The 19,221-nt window shown below is 44.8% G+C and overlaps 1 protein-coding gene across 1 annotated transcript in view; it reads right to left on the bottom strand.

The window, feature by feature from the left end:
- Positions 1-17,268, bottom strand: part of rspo2 (R-spondin 2) — a 56,091-nt gene extending 38,823 nt beyond the window's left edge. Inside the window, exons 1-2 of the mRNA XM_069537668.1 lie at positions 16,751-17,268; positions 16,157-16,480 (exon numbers count right to left, since the gene is read on the bottom strand). Coding sequence (XP_069393769.1) covers positions 16,157-16,256 — 100 coding nt within the window. The 5' untranslated portion in view covers positions 16,257-16,480; positions 16,751-17,268. The remainder of the gene's footprint in view (positions 1-16,156; positions 16,481-16,750) is intronic.
- Positions 17,269-19,221: the final 1,953 nt, after the last annotated feature.

Below are 19,221 nucleotides of genomic sequence, written 5' to 3' on the forward strand. Positions count from 1 at the left end.
GTTGGAGCTGGTGGCCGACTGGTGGCGGACTGAGCCTTAACCCACTACGTTTTCATTTGAAAACACATCAACTCTGCTCCAGGTACATGTCTTCTACTTTTAAAGCTGCAAAGACAAAGTTTGTAAACGCTGCTGGCACCTTTTTAGTCTGGATGAGCAAAAACCAAAACGTTGGAACGTCTTTTCATTCAGAACAGAAACTTTCACTGATTCATCAGGCTCCTATAACATGACCCTCTTCCAGAAGAAAACAATGGGCATTAGCCTCAGCTACCAGTGTAGAACACAACATAGATAATCAATTACAAGCGATGCTGCCCTACATTGAGCAATTTTAACAACCAAGGACTTCCGTGTGTGAGTCGTCATGGGACATGCGTTTTCAGGCATGTGGACAGAGTATTGCTTTATTTTGAAAATGCTTTTTTCAAATGAGAACAGAGTAGTGTTGATGTAGCCTTATAAGAAGCAGCAGCAGCAGCTTTTTGGTTCTTTGTTCTATACCCCAAGCATCCAGGCTTACACTGTGTAGCTATAAAACAAAAGCAGCGGAGCCAACCGTGTCAACGCTCACACCCGCAGTTCACCAGCTGTTGTAACGTCTCAACATTGTTTGAGCTCGTTAAAAAGCTCGTACGTGGAAAATGACATCAAACTGGCCGCTTTTTCGGGCCCGTGTCTGTATTTGTCATGGAAGTGGAAATCGCACTTAGCTCAAACGTTGCTGGAGAAAAAAATAGAATGGGTAAGCCTGTGGGTACATCGGGCCTGTGTGAGCTGAAGGCACATTCATGTTCCAATTTAGCAGAAAATATGTCGGACTTGCCTCCAACTCCTTTACAGCTGGAAATGGTCAGGTTTTAGGATCTACATTTTTTTCACCCCCCCCCCCCCCAGTTTACTTTAACAGATCATACTGTAAGCACATGTTTATAATTTAGGACAGTCCTGCTGCATATAATGATTTTGCAGCAAGAGACTGAGCAAACACATTCGCTGTCAAACCTTTTAGATCAGGGCCAGAAGAGTGTTCCCCTGCGACACAGATCCACCGGGCACAGTGGTGCAGCGAGGGAGATTTGAACCCTCACTTGAAAGGGTGGTGCTTTATGTGGCGCTCGATGGGTAAAACAGGCAGCCTCAGTTCAAACAGGCAACTGGAAACTGGTCGGCCAATTTAAAGCTACACTTTTTAGTGCACAATAAAACACAAGCGCAGGGTAATTTACTTTGCCTTGAGTCAACAGGTTGAGCCACAGTCGCATGCAGGTGAGAAAACTGACTCAGACTCGTTGGATGACCACATGAAACAAAGAGAATTAAAGGAATCATTTGGTAGTTTTCCTCTCGGATAAATGAAAAGATTGAGAACACGTCATGTCTCCGCTGGCCACAGAACGTGACCTGTGCAGGGTGGACTGAGCAGCTCCGCTCTGCCCTCATGTTTGTGAACATGTGGTCAGTCAGATAGAGATGCTGACAACCTGGAAACGATCTCTGCACCTCTCACCCATCTGTCCAGCTGAGGTCATCATGGCTCTTACCCCTGCACTCTATATCAAGTCTATGTAAAGGGCCCGGATCGGTCCGCTCCCTTATTAATATCTTTATGATGGATTATGACTTAAATCCCGTGTCCTGGGTCATATCCCACATCTGGATCCCATGATGTGAGAGACCTCGTAGTTCCTGTTTGAGGAAAATTTCAAATAAAAAAGGTGACCTAACCAAATGTCACAGTCTGCTCCGCTCGTCTTTTCACACTCTCCGCCACACTGATGGACACTTTGACCGGTGACCATAACAGACATCTGACCACCACGGAAAGCTCAACGGTCACACGAGGGGAAAAGACTAAGAGGAAGACCTTGATGTGGTGGCCAAGTAACAGAATCGCCTCTTCACTGCGGCTTTGTGGCCCCGTTAAACATTTTACAGTCCAGCCTGACACCGAAAACAACAGAATATCTGTTCACAGTCAGTGTCAACATTAATTAAACGACGCACTGAGACAATGCAGCCGTCTAATCAGTTTAGCGTTTGTTCCAGTGGAGGGAAAAGTCTACCTAAAAATAGTTGAGTGAGGTTGTTATTTTTGGTGTTGTTTTTATGTGTTTATGGCACAGCTATGAAGTGGTCACACCAACATATAGTGCAAATGGCAGCACTTCATGAGAATATAATGACTGGAATATCCCAAACCGAGCGGGGTTCTCTCTCACGTGAGGCGATGCGCTCCAACCTCCGCACATACGCCAAGGCTAAAACCAATATATAATCTCTCTCTAGTCGTGGTCTCTTAAAGGGAATTCAACCTGGCACTTCCAGCTGAGTGGCACAGGTCATCACCACTCAGCATCTGTCTCTGATTCTCTCGTTGATGCTCACTTCACTGTAAACGCCACGGTTGGTGAGCACAGGTGCAAAAAGCGCTTTATTTAATACCCTCAGGAATGGAAGCACGATGGGAGTGAAACAACGACCATGAGGATGGACTTCTTTCTGCGCAGGCAACAGAAGACGAGCATGTGTTTTATGTTTCTTGCCAGCTTTTCTTCTTCTCCCCTCAACCATCTTTATTCACTCTATCAAAGAATCATGTCGATGTTCTTGCGAAACTCCCCCGTAAATTTTCACTTATCTATAACGTCTCTCAGGAACTCATACCATACCTTCCACGAACACATGATCAAAGATCAGTTTGTTCTAAGATTGTGTATTTAAGCATTAAAATACAGCCGCAAATTGAAACATGCAGGTTCTAAGCAACTAGGCAAATGTGGGCCAACGAAGCACTTTGCAGATTTAGTCAATAATGAGACGACTAAATGATGACATTCATACGATTTCTGAAGATCCAACTGGATGAATTATGGCTCTCTTTCTAAATTTGTGCCAAAAACACATTGACCTTTAGCTGCAAAACTATTTGGAGTGTAATAAATCGTTTTATGGCTTTAAGTCATAAGAGTCCAGGGATGATGCACGCCACATTTGGAAATTATTAGTTCAACTGTCCAGGAGGTGTTTGCAAAATACAGTGGGTTTTTCAGGAAATTAGTTTTTTACATTTTTTCTTGGGAGAAATCTCCAACATGGAACAATTTCATGGAATTATGTGCAACTGCAGAGAAAGAGAAAGAAGAAATTTCATAATTTCTTGTACTGTCCAGGCATCGAAATACAGAGATCACTCACATCAGTTACATGGAGCCAAGAAATTAAAAGACGTAGAAACAAACTATGGTTGCAATGTAGACGGTGGTCTACGAGTGAGATAAGACAGACGAATGTAACTTCGTCTTTGTTCTCCTATTCTCCTATATGTTCTTTCTGACAGGCTTATGACAGTAACCAATCACATTACAGCCTAAAGATGAAGCACAAGCGGTACAAAATAAAGAAACGAGCCCCAAGAGAATGGGAAAGGGTGGGAACTTTTTTTTTGAATTTTCAGTATTTACACTCCCCCTCAAGCTGTGGGAGAAATGTGTTTTCCCCTCAGACTAGAAGGAAGAAGAGGGAAAAGAGGGGAATAGGTGGGTGGAGAAAAAAGGTGGAGTGGCTCAGATTAGCCCACATGTTGGTAATTTATCACACATAAACCTCACACCTAATTTTCACACCTGTTGCTCAATGTGCTGGAAGTCTAGTAATTCACTCATTCACATACACACCCACACACACATAAGCACATGCTGCTGAGCGGGACTTGGCCGTGTGACGAGGACATGGCAGGAGAGGATCAGTGCAGTCGGTGGGCCGGCTTGGCATATTTGCACCCTGAGCTGAATTTCTCCATCTCTCCCACCCCTACCTGTGTTCCCCTCTGCCTTCCCCCATTTGTCATCACCTTGACTAAACTCATCCCGATCTCCAACTCACACATCTGAAAAACAAAAGACTTGGACGGAGATTTTTCTTACTTGCCAGGAAGCTCAACATACAGTCTATGTGGATCCAGATGGGGAGATACTTGTCTTTTGCTGAGGTGTCATGGAACAGATTGAAAACTAAAAGAAAAATGTGTTCGCACAAATAATGTTTTATTGCTTCCTGTCGGTGAGAGTGCTAGGAGACATAGCCAAATCATTCCCTTAATTAAATGTAGAAAAAAAATGGATTGACCATTAAATCACTGGAAGTGAGGATACGTGTTGAAAGGGTTAAACAGTGACTGGTCGATCAAATCTGAAATAATTAAATTCACAGAATTATCATGAGTTCCTTTTATCAGCTTTTCCCCCAACATTTGCCATATCTCATGGTCATCAGCAGATGGGGTTTGGTATAATTACTACAACCAAAAAACGTGGCTACTGTGCACCTGCTGATGAACATGAGATTTGGCAAATGTTGGGGAAGAAGTTCGTTGGCCCTCGAGTTAAAGCTCTGTTTGTTTGTTTGCTTGTTTTTTTTTTTGTTGCCTTTGTCGAGATTGTTAAATTATTCCTCCTACAAATACAAAAGTGATAGAAGCAAACTACACTGAAAGTATCAAAAGTAAAAGTCCTTTTACCCTTTAGGTTTAGAAGATTCTGGATTATATTTTTGGGATATACCGATCTCAAGCAGACGCGACATGCCACGAGGTTTCACCTCATTAACCTTTTAACAAGATACAACGTCCTCGCCCGCATAGGCCTGCAGGGAGATCTGAGGTGATCGCCTGGGTCAAAAGTGGAGTGCACCACAGGGGACAGATGGCAAAGAACTGGTCTCACTTTCACACATGGTGCGTGCCACAAAAAACACTCCTAAACATCAAAGCATTACCACCCCCCCCCCCCCAAAAAAAAGAAAAGAAAAACAGGCCTGGATCCAATATCTACATCGCGTTTTTCATGGGAAAAGGACACAAGCTCGCTTGTTTTCTCACCTAACTGAAGTCTGCCTCATACTAGATAAACAGCCACACTAATATTTGATCAATGTGGCGAAAAGGGGGTTAAATGTTGGAAAAAGAGATTTTCCAACTGAAGCTGCACACAGCCAACATGTTGTCCTAGCTGTTAAATGTGGTCTTGTCTTACTTGATCAGTTACGTGAAGGTTAGTGCAGGCACACACGCAAAACTAACTTTAAAGAGAAGTTCATCTGAGGTGTTCTTACAGGCCTATGATATACAGTTTATTTTCAAGCAGTGTGTGTATCCAGATGAGAGCGTCCACCTCCACCTCTAGCAGGTGTCTGGGTCACGTCTGTTCTTGTGTTCTCATACCAGCGCTCGAACCGCACCTGAATGGCTGGCACCACCCGAGCCTCTTAACAGAAAGCGGCTTGTGTTGGCTCCGAAAGGCCAAGCTCAGCCCTCAGGAGTATGCCTCTCTTTTCTAAAGTGCCCTTTGAGAACCTGGAATAAATGTTTTCATAAAGCAGGAGGGATGAGTGTATTCCACAGGCCAGGACGGAGCAGTAAAATGAACATCTATAACCGTGGTGCAAAATTAATTTCCTCTCCGTTAAAGCACTACATGGCGCTCCTGGGCGCTGAAATGTAATCTGTTGCCACAAAAAAAAAAACATGAGCTTTGGTATGCAGGTGAGCTAGAGTCTCACAAAGGTGTTGGATGTTGTAAAAAAAGAACTTTTGGATGAAGAAGCAGAGAAATGCATCCAAATTTCCTGGGTGGCACTGAGGTCGCTTAGTGTATTATTTCATGGAGGCAGATGTATGGAGCTGTACCTGTCTTGTGTCTACATGCTGCAGTGTTTACTGCTACAAACAAGCAGCAAATTGGGTTGTCATCTTTTGGCTGCTGTTACAACAATGTTCCAAGATGCAGGATGAGCCAAAGGAGTTGTCTCTTCTTCTTTATTCTCTTGTTTTCATTAAATAACATTAAATACTAAGCTCTATCTAAGTATATACACTGTTTAGCAATGAATATGCATATGTGTTCATGGTCGTTGATGATGATAACCAGCCCAGCATTGTCCATGACACTCCACTACTGTCCATTACTGCTCCAAGGCAGTACCATCTCTAAAGCCATTAGCTGGTAAACATGTAAACTACATGTGACCCCTGTCTAGGGATACCTATTAGTTATGACTCCTGCTGGTGACAGCTGTTTACACAGCTAAGGCCGCTGCTCCTGAGCTCTGGCCCAAGTCCAAATAAAATAATATCCAGTTTAAGGAGAAGTCAGCCAAGATGTAACACTAGTGCATAACATGAGGGGAAGGCAGAGTGAAGGAATCCGAGAAATGTTAATGGACTTCTTTTTTCTTTTTAAGCTTTATACTTTTCTGTCTAGCATTTGTCTCTACCACAGGCGTGTTTCATTGTGTGGGTCCGAAAACAAGATGAGTGAGAAACCCTAATGGGCAAAGAAAAGTCAAAAGCAGTCACCACAATTGATGTGCTCGTTGACAAAGCTCAGCGTAAAAAAATGTGCTGCGTTAAAATCATAACACATCTTTATAAACTTTGCCCCACAATTAGACATTACTGTCTCTCTCTTTCTGTGTGTGTGTGTTTCTGTGTCCTGGACTTGTGTGGCATTCAGCAAAGCACAAAAATCATACATGGGCTTAAGTCAACACAAACAACAACAAGGCAAACGACAACAAAAGACCACAACCACAGCTGGGTCACTCGTGCTTTATATTTTCCCTGAACAGGGCTGGGTCTACTCGAGAGGAGTTCGGGTTCAGCCGTGGAGAAACGTCTTGGCTTCGGGGAGCAAATTACGGCTCATATGCATTCGGTGGCAGGTGATGAGAAGCATAAGCCAACATGCAGGACTGACAGGTGGCAAAGGTTCAATTCAGTGAACTGTGACTCGGGAGGAGTGAAAATGGTTTCATGGTGACCAATTACACCCACGATTATTTCATAGTATTTCTTGTAAATGCTTTTAAATTGCAGCCTAAAATTTCCATCTATCCATTCATTAGCTATACCGTGTTTCCTCTGAGAGTCGCGGGGGTGGCTGGAGCCAATCCTGGCCAATGTTGGGGCGAGAGGCGGTGAACACGCTGGACAGGTCATCATGAGTCTATCACAGGATCTTAAGTTTAACCGCTGGAATAAAACTCTACGAAGACAAAGATCCTTCGCCAACCTGCACGAGTGGGTGACGCATTAAAGGAACATGAAGTGTCTTGAGTCACTGTTCAGTGACCCCCACTGTTTTTCCCCGACTCACTTATTCATGTCTTTCCTTTAATTTGTCACAATGTCTGCAGGCTAGTTCACTTATGAAACCCAGCTACAACAGCCATGGAAGCAAACTGTAAGCTGTAATTGGATTGACAAGATGTTGGATCCACCCACAAAAGGCTGATTGTGAGAGGCGTCAGCAGAGCCGCCATTCAGTCTGGCTACACTCGCACTGTGAAAGAAAATCCCAGCTTCTTTGGGTGAACTTGCAGCGACGAACAGCATCAATCCCGACCGTGTAGCGGCAGAAAATCAATAGCTTTGTATTCATAATGGATCGAGTACAGCATGTGCTATGAGAGTCGTCACGCGTATTAAATGAACCAACAAGAGAATCATCTCTCAGCTCTACGGGGCGTTTTACAGTCTTTCAGCTCATTGTTTTGGTTGGAATCTTTACTGCCATTGTAAACACAGGAGGTTGTTTTTTAACAACAAAAAAGCTAGAGAAAAGAAAATTTACATCAGAGAGCATTAGCAGCTAAAGTGTAACATGTTTCTCTGGAGTAGATGGAAACAAGACCAGAGCCAAAAGGAGAATAAATAATGAACTTACATTTGTTGACTCCACATGAAGGCTAGCGTTGCTCTGTACATGCTAGGTGTGTAAATAAGCAACTGGTTCCTAGCAAAGTGTCAATATGTTGTCTTCTAAGTTTTTTGGGGTGCTCCCACACGGACAAAAATAAATCCCATAACTAGGAGGGCACTCTGCGAGCCCAAACCTGATGGCAAATGCCCCATCTCGCTATGTCAACGCAGTGACGGCTCGTCCTATTCTAACATGTCCTGCCACAGTTTCATAATGAAGCAAAACGTTTATTTTACACATAATAACATAAGAGATCTCTAACTTGGTGTCTTGCCCCATAGCTGCATTGTATAGCTGTGTGCAGCGTGATTTGAAGCGCTACTCTCCGTGTGCTGGCTTGTGCTGTCATCCATACAGTTACTGTCCACGCAGTCAGTCCTTATAGTTTCTGCTGCAGATATGCACATACCCAAAAGACGCACACACCCACCTCTTTCTTTCTTTTTTTACATTTGCTTTTTTTCCCAGTCTTTGTACCTGTCACTCTTCAATTTATTGCACTCAACAGCGGCATTTGTGCATGTGTATGAACACCTCCGCTACCGCTAATTGACTGAGCTCTATAAGAAAAAAGCTGCAGAGAAAGCGAAAGAAATTCCTGGAGTCGCCCATTTATTTGGATCAACACCAAATTTTTAGAGGTTGCTTCCTGACCCATATCCCATCCTTCCACCGAGTTTTGTAGTAATCCTTCCAGTAATTTTGCATATCTGGCTAACTAACAGACAGAGACACACGAAACAAAAACATAACCTTGTTGGTGGAGGTAATAATGCAGGTTTTTTTATTGCATTCATACCCCAAAGCATTGTTACCTGGGAGACTCAGATGGAATTTGAGGCAGACCAGAGGTCAGCTCATTTTCCCTGCTAGGTTGAATCTAGACATAGCAGAAACAGCAAAGAAAGGCAGAAGGGAAAAAGGCAGGATTCTAGGCAATGTTAAAAAAATTGTGTGTATCTTAGAAGCTCATAATAATGAGCGATAATGATTACGCTGTGAATTTGAACAACTCTGACAGCATAAGAAAATGTTCTTTCCTCGAGCCAAAGTATCACTCGACGCACTGTCGCTTCCGTCACGTGACTGATCAAACATTTTATCGTCCTGATCTGATAACAAACTGATGCTCGTTGCTCCTCTACCCTGTGGATCCCTTCTCCTCATCACTGTCCTCCTCTTTGTTCCTTCTCTTCTGTCCACATAAATCTACAAGGGATGACCCTCTGAGACCTCTTTACATCTGACATGCACACTATGTCACCACCCCCACCCCTCACTCTGTGTCTTCCTCTCCCTCTCCACAGCGGGTGTCAGGGAGACAATGAGCTCAGCATCCAGGCCCAGTAATGACTCCCAGCCTTGCTCCTGATTAAAAACACACCGGGGGCTTCTGCACTCCGCAGGCAGCCATGAGGCCTTTCCCTCCGTCACACCGCAAGGCCTGAGAGCTACAGGAGATAGAGGCACAAGCCAGGCCTCAACACTGCTCCATGCCCAATACAACAAAGAGATCTCGTGTAAGCATTACCCGCTGCAGCATTCAAAGCTCTTGTTCCAACTAGTCCAAGCCCAATTCCACAGGCAGGTCTTCGTTTAGTCTGAGGGTGCCCAATTACCCACATTAATCCCAACCTCAGCCAAAACCATAACAAAGCCATAACACAGGCAGCATACAGTCCCTGGCTCGGATACACCAAGGGCGGGGCTAAAACATCTTGCCACATATTTGCACGTTGTTTATTCTGTGCTGGGTTTACTCTTCTTAAAACATCATGATCAAATTGGTTATCAACTCAGGTGCTCACTATCTGCTGTAGTTCCATAGATGACACAGACCATGAGACAATAGGGGCTGCAGCACCTTTACCTTTACTTCTCCATGTCCCTCCTCGGGCGTCCAAATTACAGGAGAGCTCCAAAGCGAGACGCTTTATTGCATCTGACCAGCTCACTTCCTCTCCTTACCAAACGCATTGCATGCTGAGCTTTATTTTGATGCAACATGTAAGCGTAGGTAGAGGTCCTATAAAAAGCCCTGAGAAACATGGACTTCCTGTCCATGTTTCTAATGTTAAGGGGTGGGCACTGGGGCGAGCGGTCCAAGCCCCGCTCCTCCGTGCCTCAGTTGAGTGGCAGCCGTTTGAACAGGCACTGATGCAAGTAACCTTAAGCGCCAAACTAATGTCAGTGTGTGTGTGTGTCTGTATGTTTGTTTCTGCACACGTCGGTGTATTTTCTCAGGAGGCCTCCTTGAGTTTCAGATTTCCAGGCCTTGCAGATCGATGCAAAGTAGGTACTGGTCGGCACGCACACGGAGAAACACACTGACAAGGCAAACAAGAGCAGATACAGAGCGTTGCCTATTCTAGAAACATTAGACATTAAGATTCCTTCCAAGGGCTCTTGGATCCACTAAATCCTTCCAGCTCTCCAACGCATTTGGGGAAGGTGGGAAATCAAATTCACACCATGTCAGATAGGCTTTTCCAAAGTTAACAAGTTGCACGCCATGAAGTTGTTTGACATTTTGGGGAAATTCTATTAATGCTGTGAGACGATAAGACTCTCACATCTGTGCGGTAAATTCATAGCTAGAGCCAGTAGCCAATCAGCTTAGTTTAGCAGAAAGGATGGAAACAAGAGAAGGAGCTAGACTCTCTCTGTGTGTAGGAAACAAAATCTGCCTTTCAGCACCTCTAAAGCTCATGAATTAACACATTATTCCTCGTATGATCCGTACAAATACCGAGGAGTAAAAACAACAATTTGCTGAGTTATGGAGGGTTATGAGTTATTTCTTGGCCGGCAGAAGAAACTTTGCTTTGCCTCTGCTGGTTGCCTGTCAAGTGCTCCGAGCCAAGGAACAGTAAAACAATAAATTGTCATGTTTACACTGCGTTGTTTTGTACAGATTAAACAAACTAGATATAATGTGGTAATTAGTGAGCTTTAGAGGTGCAGGTATGTGACTTTTTTACCTTCAGACGGAGCCAATTTCACCGTTTCCAGTCTTTGTGCCAAGCTAAGCTAACGGCTGCAGGCTGTTGTAGGAGGGGAATCGATCAACTCATTTAACTCTTTGCAGCAAAGCCAATATAAGTCAGCAGTTGTGCAGAATTCACCTCGTGTAACAGAGCCTATTTTTAGGTGACGGGTGATTTTAGTTGTTTTATTTTGTAAACAACAAAAGGGAAATTGGTCATTTTTAACAATCCCCACGATCACATTCGGGGTGAAAAAAAAAACACAATGAATGCCTATTGTGTCTATGTCATTACCTCTAAACAGCTCTTCACTGGATTCTTTGAGAGGTGTGTGTTAGTAATGTGAGAGGTACGTCTGGAAGTGCGTTTCAGTGTACACGCCTGAGGGGCTCCATCTCCGGCTCTGGGCAGCTCTCCTACCTATGAAGCCCTTGCATGAGTCATTTTTTCAAAAAATGTTCCTTTTGTGTTGTTGTTTTATGTGTGGCACTTAGAAATGATTCCCACATTAGACTTTTTACGGCCCAATAAACTTGAGAGCATCGGACCAAATTGGCTGGTCATATTTAGTAGCTTTATAAGGAAACGTATTAAGGTGTAATTGCTGCAGGGGAGTGTGCAACTGAGGGAAACAGGCATAGGTGAGGGTTACAAAATCACCCTCGGCCGCTCTGGAGGGACACTACCTTTTTTGTCTGCTGCTGGTGAGTTTCCAATCACTACGAGGAATTTGAAAATATGCAGCATGTTACAAGATTTTATAAAAATAAGTTTGTTTTATTTCACATTTCCGAAAAAACACAGCATTTATAGTGTGGTAAAATGTAGCCCGAAATAAAAACATGTGTTTGGCGTTTGGCTTTTCCAGGATAAAGGATCCTCTGATGACAGTGATTGAGGGTGGAGGAGAAGATCCCCTTGTGCATTTGCGCTTGAAAGAAAGAGGAAAAGGAGAGAGCAGATCTGTGCACAGTGAATGGTTTTTTCCCCTGTGATGTGATGGATGGAAGTGTGCAGAAGTGTTACAGAACAAGCGTTCTCATCCATGTGAAACACCCAAAGAGTTGACAGATGAGTATGAATCCCGTCTCCCACCTCCCTGTCTCGCTCCATTCACAAACCTACTGCAGGAAAGTGAGATAAAGGATCATTTATCAACTAAAATTCTAAAGGTTATTACTTCTAGGATAATTAAAAGACTGATTCTTTTTATAACTGAAATGGAAAACAAAGAAAAAGTGAAACGGATCGTCCCCCCACTGTCACGTGGTTCCTCGAAAGAATCTCTCCCTGTGTCTTTCTCCCCCCGGTAGAAAGTTCATGCCACTGCATGTTTTTTCCTCTGCTGGGGTTTTCGGCAGTGTAGCATGGCATGAGCGCACTGAGGAGCCTTTCACCGGCTTCATCTGATACCGCTGTGACTCGGGGCAGGAGCTGCGCTACGGGCCAGGATCGACATGCATGGGTTAGTAGGTCAAACAAGGAGCTAGTCTTTCGAATGGAGTTTGAAGGCTGGGTCAGACTAATGTGATTTATCAATACAGCACATAAGTGAATCATTGTGCGTAATGACCATGATAATCCCCGGGACGGACCCTGGATGTGATTGGCTGTGGAGCTGGGGTGGGTGAAGCTGGAAGGGGTGTATGCATTGTTCTTGACATGATGTCTTGATTAGAGCATCAGAAACATGCACCTGTAGGGTGTTATTGTAGGTCGCTTTACTCTTCTTCTCTCTCTCTCTCTCTCTCACACACGGACACGCACACACAGATTTACGCTTATCGAGGCTTGGCTGATGGGGCCTGGGAGAGAAAAGACAAAGCTCTGTTCCTTGACGCCAGAGCTATGGGCTCAGGTCAAGACTCGGCTCGCTGTAATCCCTCTCAGGTGATGCTGTTCACATTCAGCCGTTTCCAGCTGATCTGCTTAAATATGCCGTCCTCCTCCCCGAAAAAGCCCCCACCCCTCCTCAACCAACTAGCACCATACCTCCGAGGTTGCGGAGAGGAGAGGACATAAGAGGAGGGGACATGAGAGGAGAGGAGAGGAAAAGACGTCTGTGAGGTTCAGATTCTGGAGCAGTGCATAAAATCAACAGTTTTGAGTTTAGTGGAATAAGAAAGTGGGAGGTGCAGGAGGTAACATCACCTGGATTAGAGTAATGAGAGAAGCTTGTTAGCAGCCGTGCCATCTTAAGAGCTTTCTTCAATTTTTCCAAAGGCTAGAGTGGCAGGGCGGGTTTGAAAAGCAGCCTCTTGGAGCGCTCCCTCTCCTCCCGTCAGGCACTTAATCAACATATTATATTGCACCGAAGTGCCGGGTTCCAACATTAACACTTACACCCACAAACCTGGGACTTTGTATGAGCTTTCAGCACAGAGGCCTGATTTACAGGACTTAGAAAAGAGAAGTCGCTGTGTTTAAAGTCACCTATCTGTGTCCAAAGAGGCTTTAATTTATTTAAATTTATGCAGCCAAAACCTGCATTTGACTTAACAATTATTCAATATCATCTTCTTTTTGTAGCCATATTATCGACAAACTGAAACCACAAAGTCAATTCACACACATGCAACATGATTCTTTGTTGAAAGACGGGCACAAATGATGATTATATTTTCTATGTATCGCATCAAACGTCATCATCGGTACAATACATCATGCATTTCTGACCTCACTCCCTCCACCCTCCACCCTGCACTGCTGTCAACTAATCACTTTTGTCCTGAGAATGGAGTTGAATAACAGATCACACATTTGAATATGATGTGAAGCATGCTGCTGGGAAATCAAATTTGGGGATTTCTGGGTAGATGAGGAAGGGTTAACAGTATCACATGGCAACTCTTCACCAGTCTTGACTGCTACTACCTATTCATTAGCTGTTTAAACGTCTCAGGGCCCGCTGTGTGGCTCTGTTCCTTCAGGCAGCGCTGCTACTCCAGCCTGATTTTATGTAGTCAGCAGGTGGCATCATTAGCCAGAGAATAAAAATGAAATGTAATACCCTTGTGTCTAGCTATGATATCATAGCAGGGCTCATTGGCATCGTTTCCCTGTTTCTAGTGGGCAGGATAGGGGGTAAGGAGGTGTAAATTTAATATGTTTTCTCATCTGTTTTACATGAATAAAATACGTATGTACAATTACCGCAGCCAAACAGGAGGCCGGGTCATGCCAGTGTGTGAGCAAGACAAGATCAGACCAGAAACCACACAAAGATCCCAATCTTGACTGTGCTCGTTCATTTCAGCGACTCCAGTCATACGCAATGGCTGTTTCTCTCCTTGACATCCCCTTAATTTTAATGACAGCTCCATCCCTCGCACCTCACTCTGTCATGTGGCTGCGTACGCACAGTATATCAACAACACAACTCCTTTTTTTTTCGTGCATGTAAAAATAACACATTTGTTAAATTATGCAGGATGTGTTTTGTTAAGCATAAAATAGTTACGCCTGGGGAGCAGAGTGTGGCCAAATCCAGTTTCGAACGTGTCTGGGTCTCAACACTCCTGAACGGTTCGGATAGCTCCCCATGCATGCCAGACAGGCTGTATATGAAGCTGTCACAGGAACCTTGAGGACTAGAAAAATATCCAAGCATAGCTGGACCTATTGGACAATGATCTCTTGCACATGCTTCTTTCAATATAACCGTGATAAATAAAGGAAGGAAGCAAATACCGAAAACTTGGCCGGCTGCCACTGCTTGCTAGAATGGCACTTTTGGCCCAAAGTGCAGTTCCCCTCGTAACACACACACACACACACACACACACACACACACACACACACATTATTGTATTACTGTAAGGCAAAAACCTGTACATATTTGCATTGGATTAGTTTGACAAGTGTAACATCCGCACCGAGAGTTCTGGCTGTCACAATGTGTAGTTTATCGTGCTCAGCCTAAAGCTGATCTTGAGGTCAAATGTGTAAGTTAACCTTTTGATCTCAGCTCCACTGGTTACACCCCTCCCCTCCTCCTCTCTCTCCCTCTCTCTCTCTCTATCCCTTTCTCTCTCTCACACACAGACATGCACACACTATATAGATAAACAGACCCCTGAAGACAAAATGAAGAAAACTGTGATTTGCCGCTTGACCATCCAAAATACCATCTAATTAAGGATTGGTCATACCAAGAGAACTGCATTCCATCTCGCACAAACACTTTCTTAAGATGCACGAGGAGAGAAACACACGGAGGAGCTGAGAAACGTGTGTGTGCCAGTGCCCCGCAGTGATCGCCTGATTATTTGCAGATGGGCAGTGGAGGGCTTGCAGAGTGTGGAGGTTCCCCCCTTGGCACGCAGCGCATATGATTAAATCTGTGATTGCCTTAAAATTTACAAGACACCCCACCCCCCATCTCTCCCCTGACTAACAATGAGTTTTTACACTGTACTTGACACTGCGCGTATAGTAATGGTGCTGCGTAAAGGTCTCCTCCATGCATTCTCCTCTGATGGTCACCCTGAGGAACTTATAGCGAATGTGTTATGTCACAGGTCTGAGGAGGGCTCGCCGGGGGCCACTTTTCCTAATCCCACTGTCTCCTCATTCATTCAGAGTATGGGGTAGTATTTACAAAGGGGCTGATCTCCTCCTCAAGCCCCTGCGCCTCCGCTGAGCGATTGTTATGCGGGTTTCCTACCAACTGTTCAAAGTGGTTATGAGATCAATTAAAACCAGCTTAAGGGGCTGGAGTGGAGATGTGCAATTCATATAAGTCAGGGGCCATGGGATTCCGTGTCTATTCATGAAAAAACTCCTACAACACTACCCCCTCCCCTCCATAAGCCGCTGCTCTCTATAGATAGAGAGCAGCGGCTTATGCAGTTTCGCAGTTTCACGTGTAAATAACAGTGTGCGCGCCTTTCTTACATCGGGAAGTGGCGTTAACAGCACGTCTGACAACGTGTTTTAAAAACGATCAGCCAGTCCACTGTTTTAATATTAATTTTGGACGTAGCCAAGCGCTTGGACATTTTTTACGCACATTTTACGCACTAGCTACCGGCTACGAAGTCGTTTCATACTGTGGAAAATATTCCTTCCAGAGGTTAATAAATTACACCAGATGCTGGAAAATGAAATTGCCGCTTGGTTTTCAAATTTAATTTCAGCGTAAACTTTTCTGGAATGATCCCAAATTGCAGGCAGTGTCGGTATACTCTCACCTGTGCGATTCCAAAATCAAACATTGACAGTTATCAATGTGTGATGCAGTTTTCTCTTACTTTTTACGCACACTCTGTGAGAATACGGAGGATGTATACATACACACACAGAAACTGGCGACATTAGGACTGTGCCGTTGCCTCCCGTGACCCAAACAAACTCTGTACCCATGTGTGTAAAGTCACTGCCTGGATGCAGCTGTAAGACCTGCGTTACCTCTTTTGTTTCTCCTCCAGCGGTTCGACGGCGCCTGACAGTTGCTGTACTCCATACAGTTCAATACGATCAGGGCAAAGGAGAAGAGTCGAAACTGCATCTGGACGGCGATCTGTTTGTCCGGACTCCAGCAAAAAGGTGCCTGCGAGGCTCGGGGTGAATTCTCTGTGACTTTTGCAACGTCCTCCCACAGTTTCTTAAGTTTTCTCCACAAGTGTGTCAAACATCAGACGAGATGCGACATGGTATCACGTCGCCGCTTGGGACCATTTTACGGAGCGCGGCTGATTCCTCCAGTCAATCAAAAGTGTCTGTGTTGCTGCGCTGCGGGGAGAATGACAAAGGAGGTTACTGTGATAACAGCGTAACGAGATCAACACCTTCCGAAATACTGATGCGTAAAGGTGACAGGGGGTGGGGGGTGGGGGGTTAGAGGGAGAAGAAAAAAAGATCTTCTGTGTTAATGTGTTACAATCACACAAGCAAAGGCAATGCGCACTGCTCAAACGCCCCCTCCGAAAGAAAAGAGCCGTGCGTAATTGTCGCCAAAAACGCTCCGTGAGAGATAACGTGTTGCTGTAGCAGCCTATATACCTTGCATCAGATGAAGTGTGTAATCCCGCTCCGGTCCACTTTAGGTCCCCTCTGAGTGCAAGTGTGGCTCGGGAACATGCAGCATCCCTTTTTGTGTGAGAAACTTGTGTCCCCCACGAGAGCTCAAGAGGTCGAGGAGGAGGAAAAAAAAAGGTGTTAGCTGCAGTGAAGGGGGGATTTCCTTTCCTCCTCTCTGCAAAAAAAAAGCTTTAGATTCCGTTTATACCTGCGTTTCCTCACTCAAGGTTCGTCCCGTGCAGCGAATGAAACGGCAGAAACAAAAACTCACATGTGTTTGCTTTTCTTTTTAAAGCGGAAAAGCGCCGGCGGAGAGTGAGCGACTCTGCGTGTTGCGCGCTGCTGAGGTTGCGCGGCGACCGACTCCCGACTGGTCCTGATGCTTGCTGCCTTTTTCCTCATATAGCGCCGTGCCGCCGTCACGTGTGGACATCTCCGGTTTTGTGTTTTTCCTCCTTATTTAAGATGTTGAAGATGACATTTCGCGTATTAGTCTCTCCCCCTCTCTCACCCACCCCCGCGCACTCACCCACACCGGTGCGAGGTTGCCTCTGGGTCCTAGTGAGCGGGAAAAGCTGGGGGAAAAAACTCCTTCAAGGAAAGTAAAGTTGATGTATTCTAAGTGATTGCAGCTTCTGTTGTGGTGACATCAACATCCAGAATATTCCTTTAATATTCCAACGCAGGTCCAAAATGAACAACCCCAAGCGCCATGAGCCTACTCTGCGTATTTCTTATGGATGCTGTGATATATTAGAAGTTTGGAATCAAAGTTCAGAGACCTCCCTCCATTGTAAACCAGAAGCAAACCGAGCAGATGGCTGCACAGTCAATCTAGTCACTATCTAGGCTCGGTTTTATTCCACTGACGATAGCCCTATTGAATAATTAGAGGTTAGCCAAAAAAGCAATTATCTGCATAATGTGCGTAATGAGGTGGGCCCGCAAGTCAACCATCCCGTCACGCCTCTTTGATTCCCCCCCCCCCCCCCTTCTTCTCTCCTCCTGCTTTGAAATCAATAATAATCGTTGGAGAGGCTGTAGTTGTGGAACATGAAGAAATCACTCAATTATATCCGTTTCTCTTTTCTCCTCCAGGCACCGGCTCTTTCACACTGACCCATGCGACCTCATCTGCGGGGACGTGTGAGGCGGTCATGCCCAGGCAGGAGCTCCGTGTTTCGGTCACAAACAGTCACTAACTCGTTGGGCAAACAAACGAGGCGCAGGCTGGCAGCCGTCCACCTCTTCTGTGACATTCAAACGCTGGCTGCGCGTCAGCTCTGCAGAGCAGCGCAGACAATGATCACACATAATGGTATTTCTTTTTAAAAGTCAGAAGGGCCGAGAGGTGTCAGGGATGTTAGTGACAAGTGGTGCCAGACCAAAACCAGTTCTATAAGTTCATGCGCAGGCCAATCAACAGCACAGGAGGCCACATCACTTTGTCACCTTCAGCCGCTGCTCCACAGCCTGATTACACGCTGTGAATGCTCTACCCCCTTCAGCCACTAGGTGTGGCACTTAATCTTTTATTTATTTCAGGAAATTATTTTCATGTGAGAGCTGTTTAGTGCATGTCAGTGAAATTACAAAGCAGTAACAGGTCTATAATTCAAAGTCCTTTATAAAAGCAAAGCAAAGAAAAACAATATATATAATGTGCATTATTCTAGAGATTTTAAATGTTTCCTCTGTAAAACAAAATCCACCTATTTTTACCTTAAGCCTGGCTGCCCTCAGATCACTCAGACCTCCCATGTTAGAACGGCAAAAGTTTAGATGCTGGTTTTATACTTTAAATACCAAAGAAACCAGTGAAAAGGAGATTTCTACCCTCAAGACAGTAAAACACACACGTCCAATAAAACACACACACACAACCAAAGTTTCCATTTCATCACTGGAACTGATTTTAAAATATATATGTGGGGGGAAGCTAATGTAGTTAAAAAGAAAAAAAAAGGAGGAATCATGGTTGTTTCCTTGACAAAACTTATAGTGACCTTTGTCCTGCCTTTGTTTATTTATTTGTCCATGAGAGCAGTGACAGGGATTGTGGTCAGGAGGGCTGTTAGCCGCAGGCAGTGCCGCTGGTTTGGATTCCTCTCTAAACCAACATCTGAAAAGTGCACGGTTAAGGTGAACGTGATAATTTAGGCCTCAGGCACTTTTATGTTCATGATGTGTCATGGAGAAGGGGGCCCGGTAAACCAATCACTTTATTTTCTCCCTCCCTTTTCTCCTCACCGTTGCAGTGCACAGAAAAGAGGAGGGTGGAGGTGGGGTTCGGAGGTGACGTCAGCATTCAGATGGTCTGGCCTGGAGCCCTCAGTGCCATAACAGCAATGAGGGGAGCTGCTATACACTGAGTACATCAGCTACAGACCGGACGGTCTTCAGCATGGGCTGCTGTCACACTTTACTATGAGCAAAATAAATATAATAATAAT

This window comes from Paralichthys olivaceus, chromosome 13, assembly GCF_024713975.1.
Source record: "Paralichthys olivaceus isolate ysfri-2021 chromosome 13, ASM2471397v2, whole genome shotgun sequence".
NCBI lineage: Eukaryota > Metazoa > Chordata > Actinopteri > Pleuronectiformes > Paralichthyidae > Paralichthys > Paralichthys olivaceus.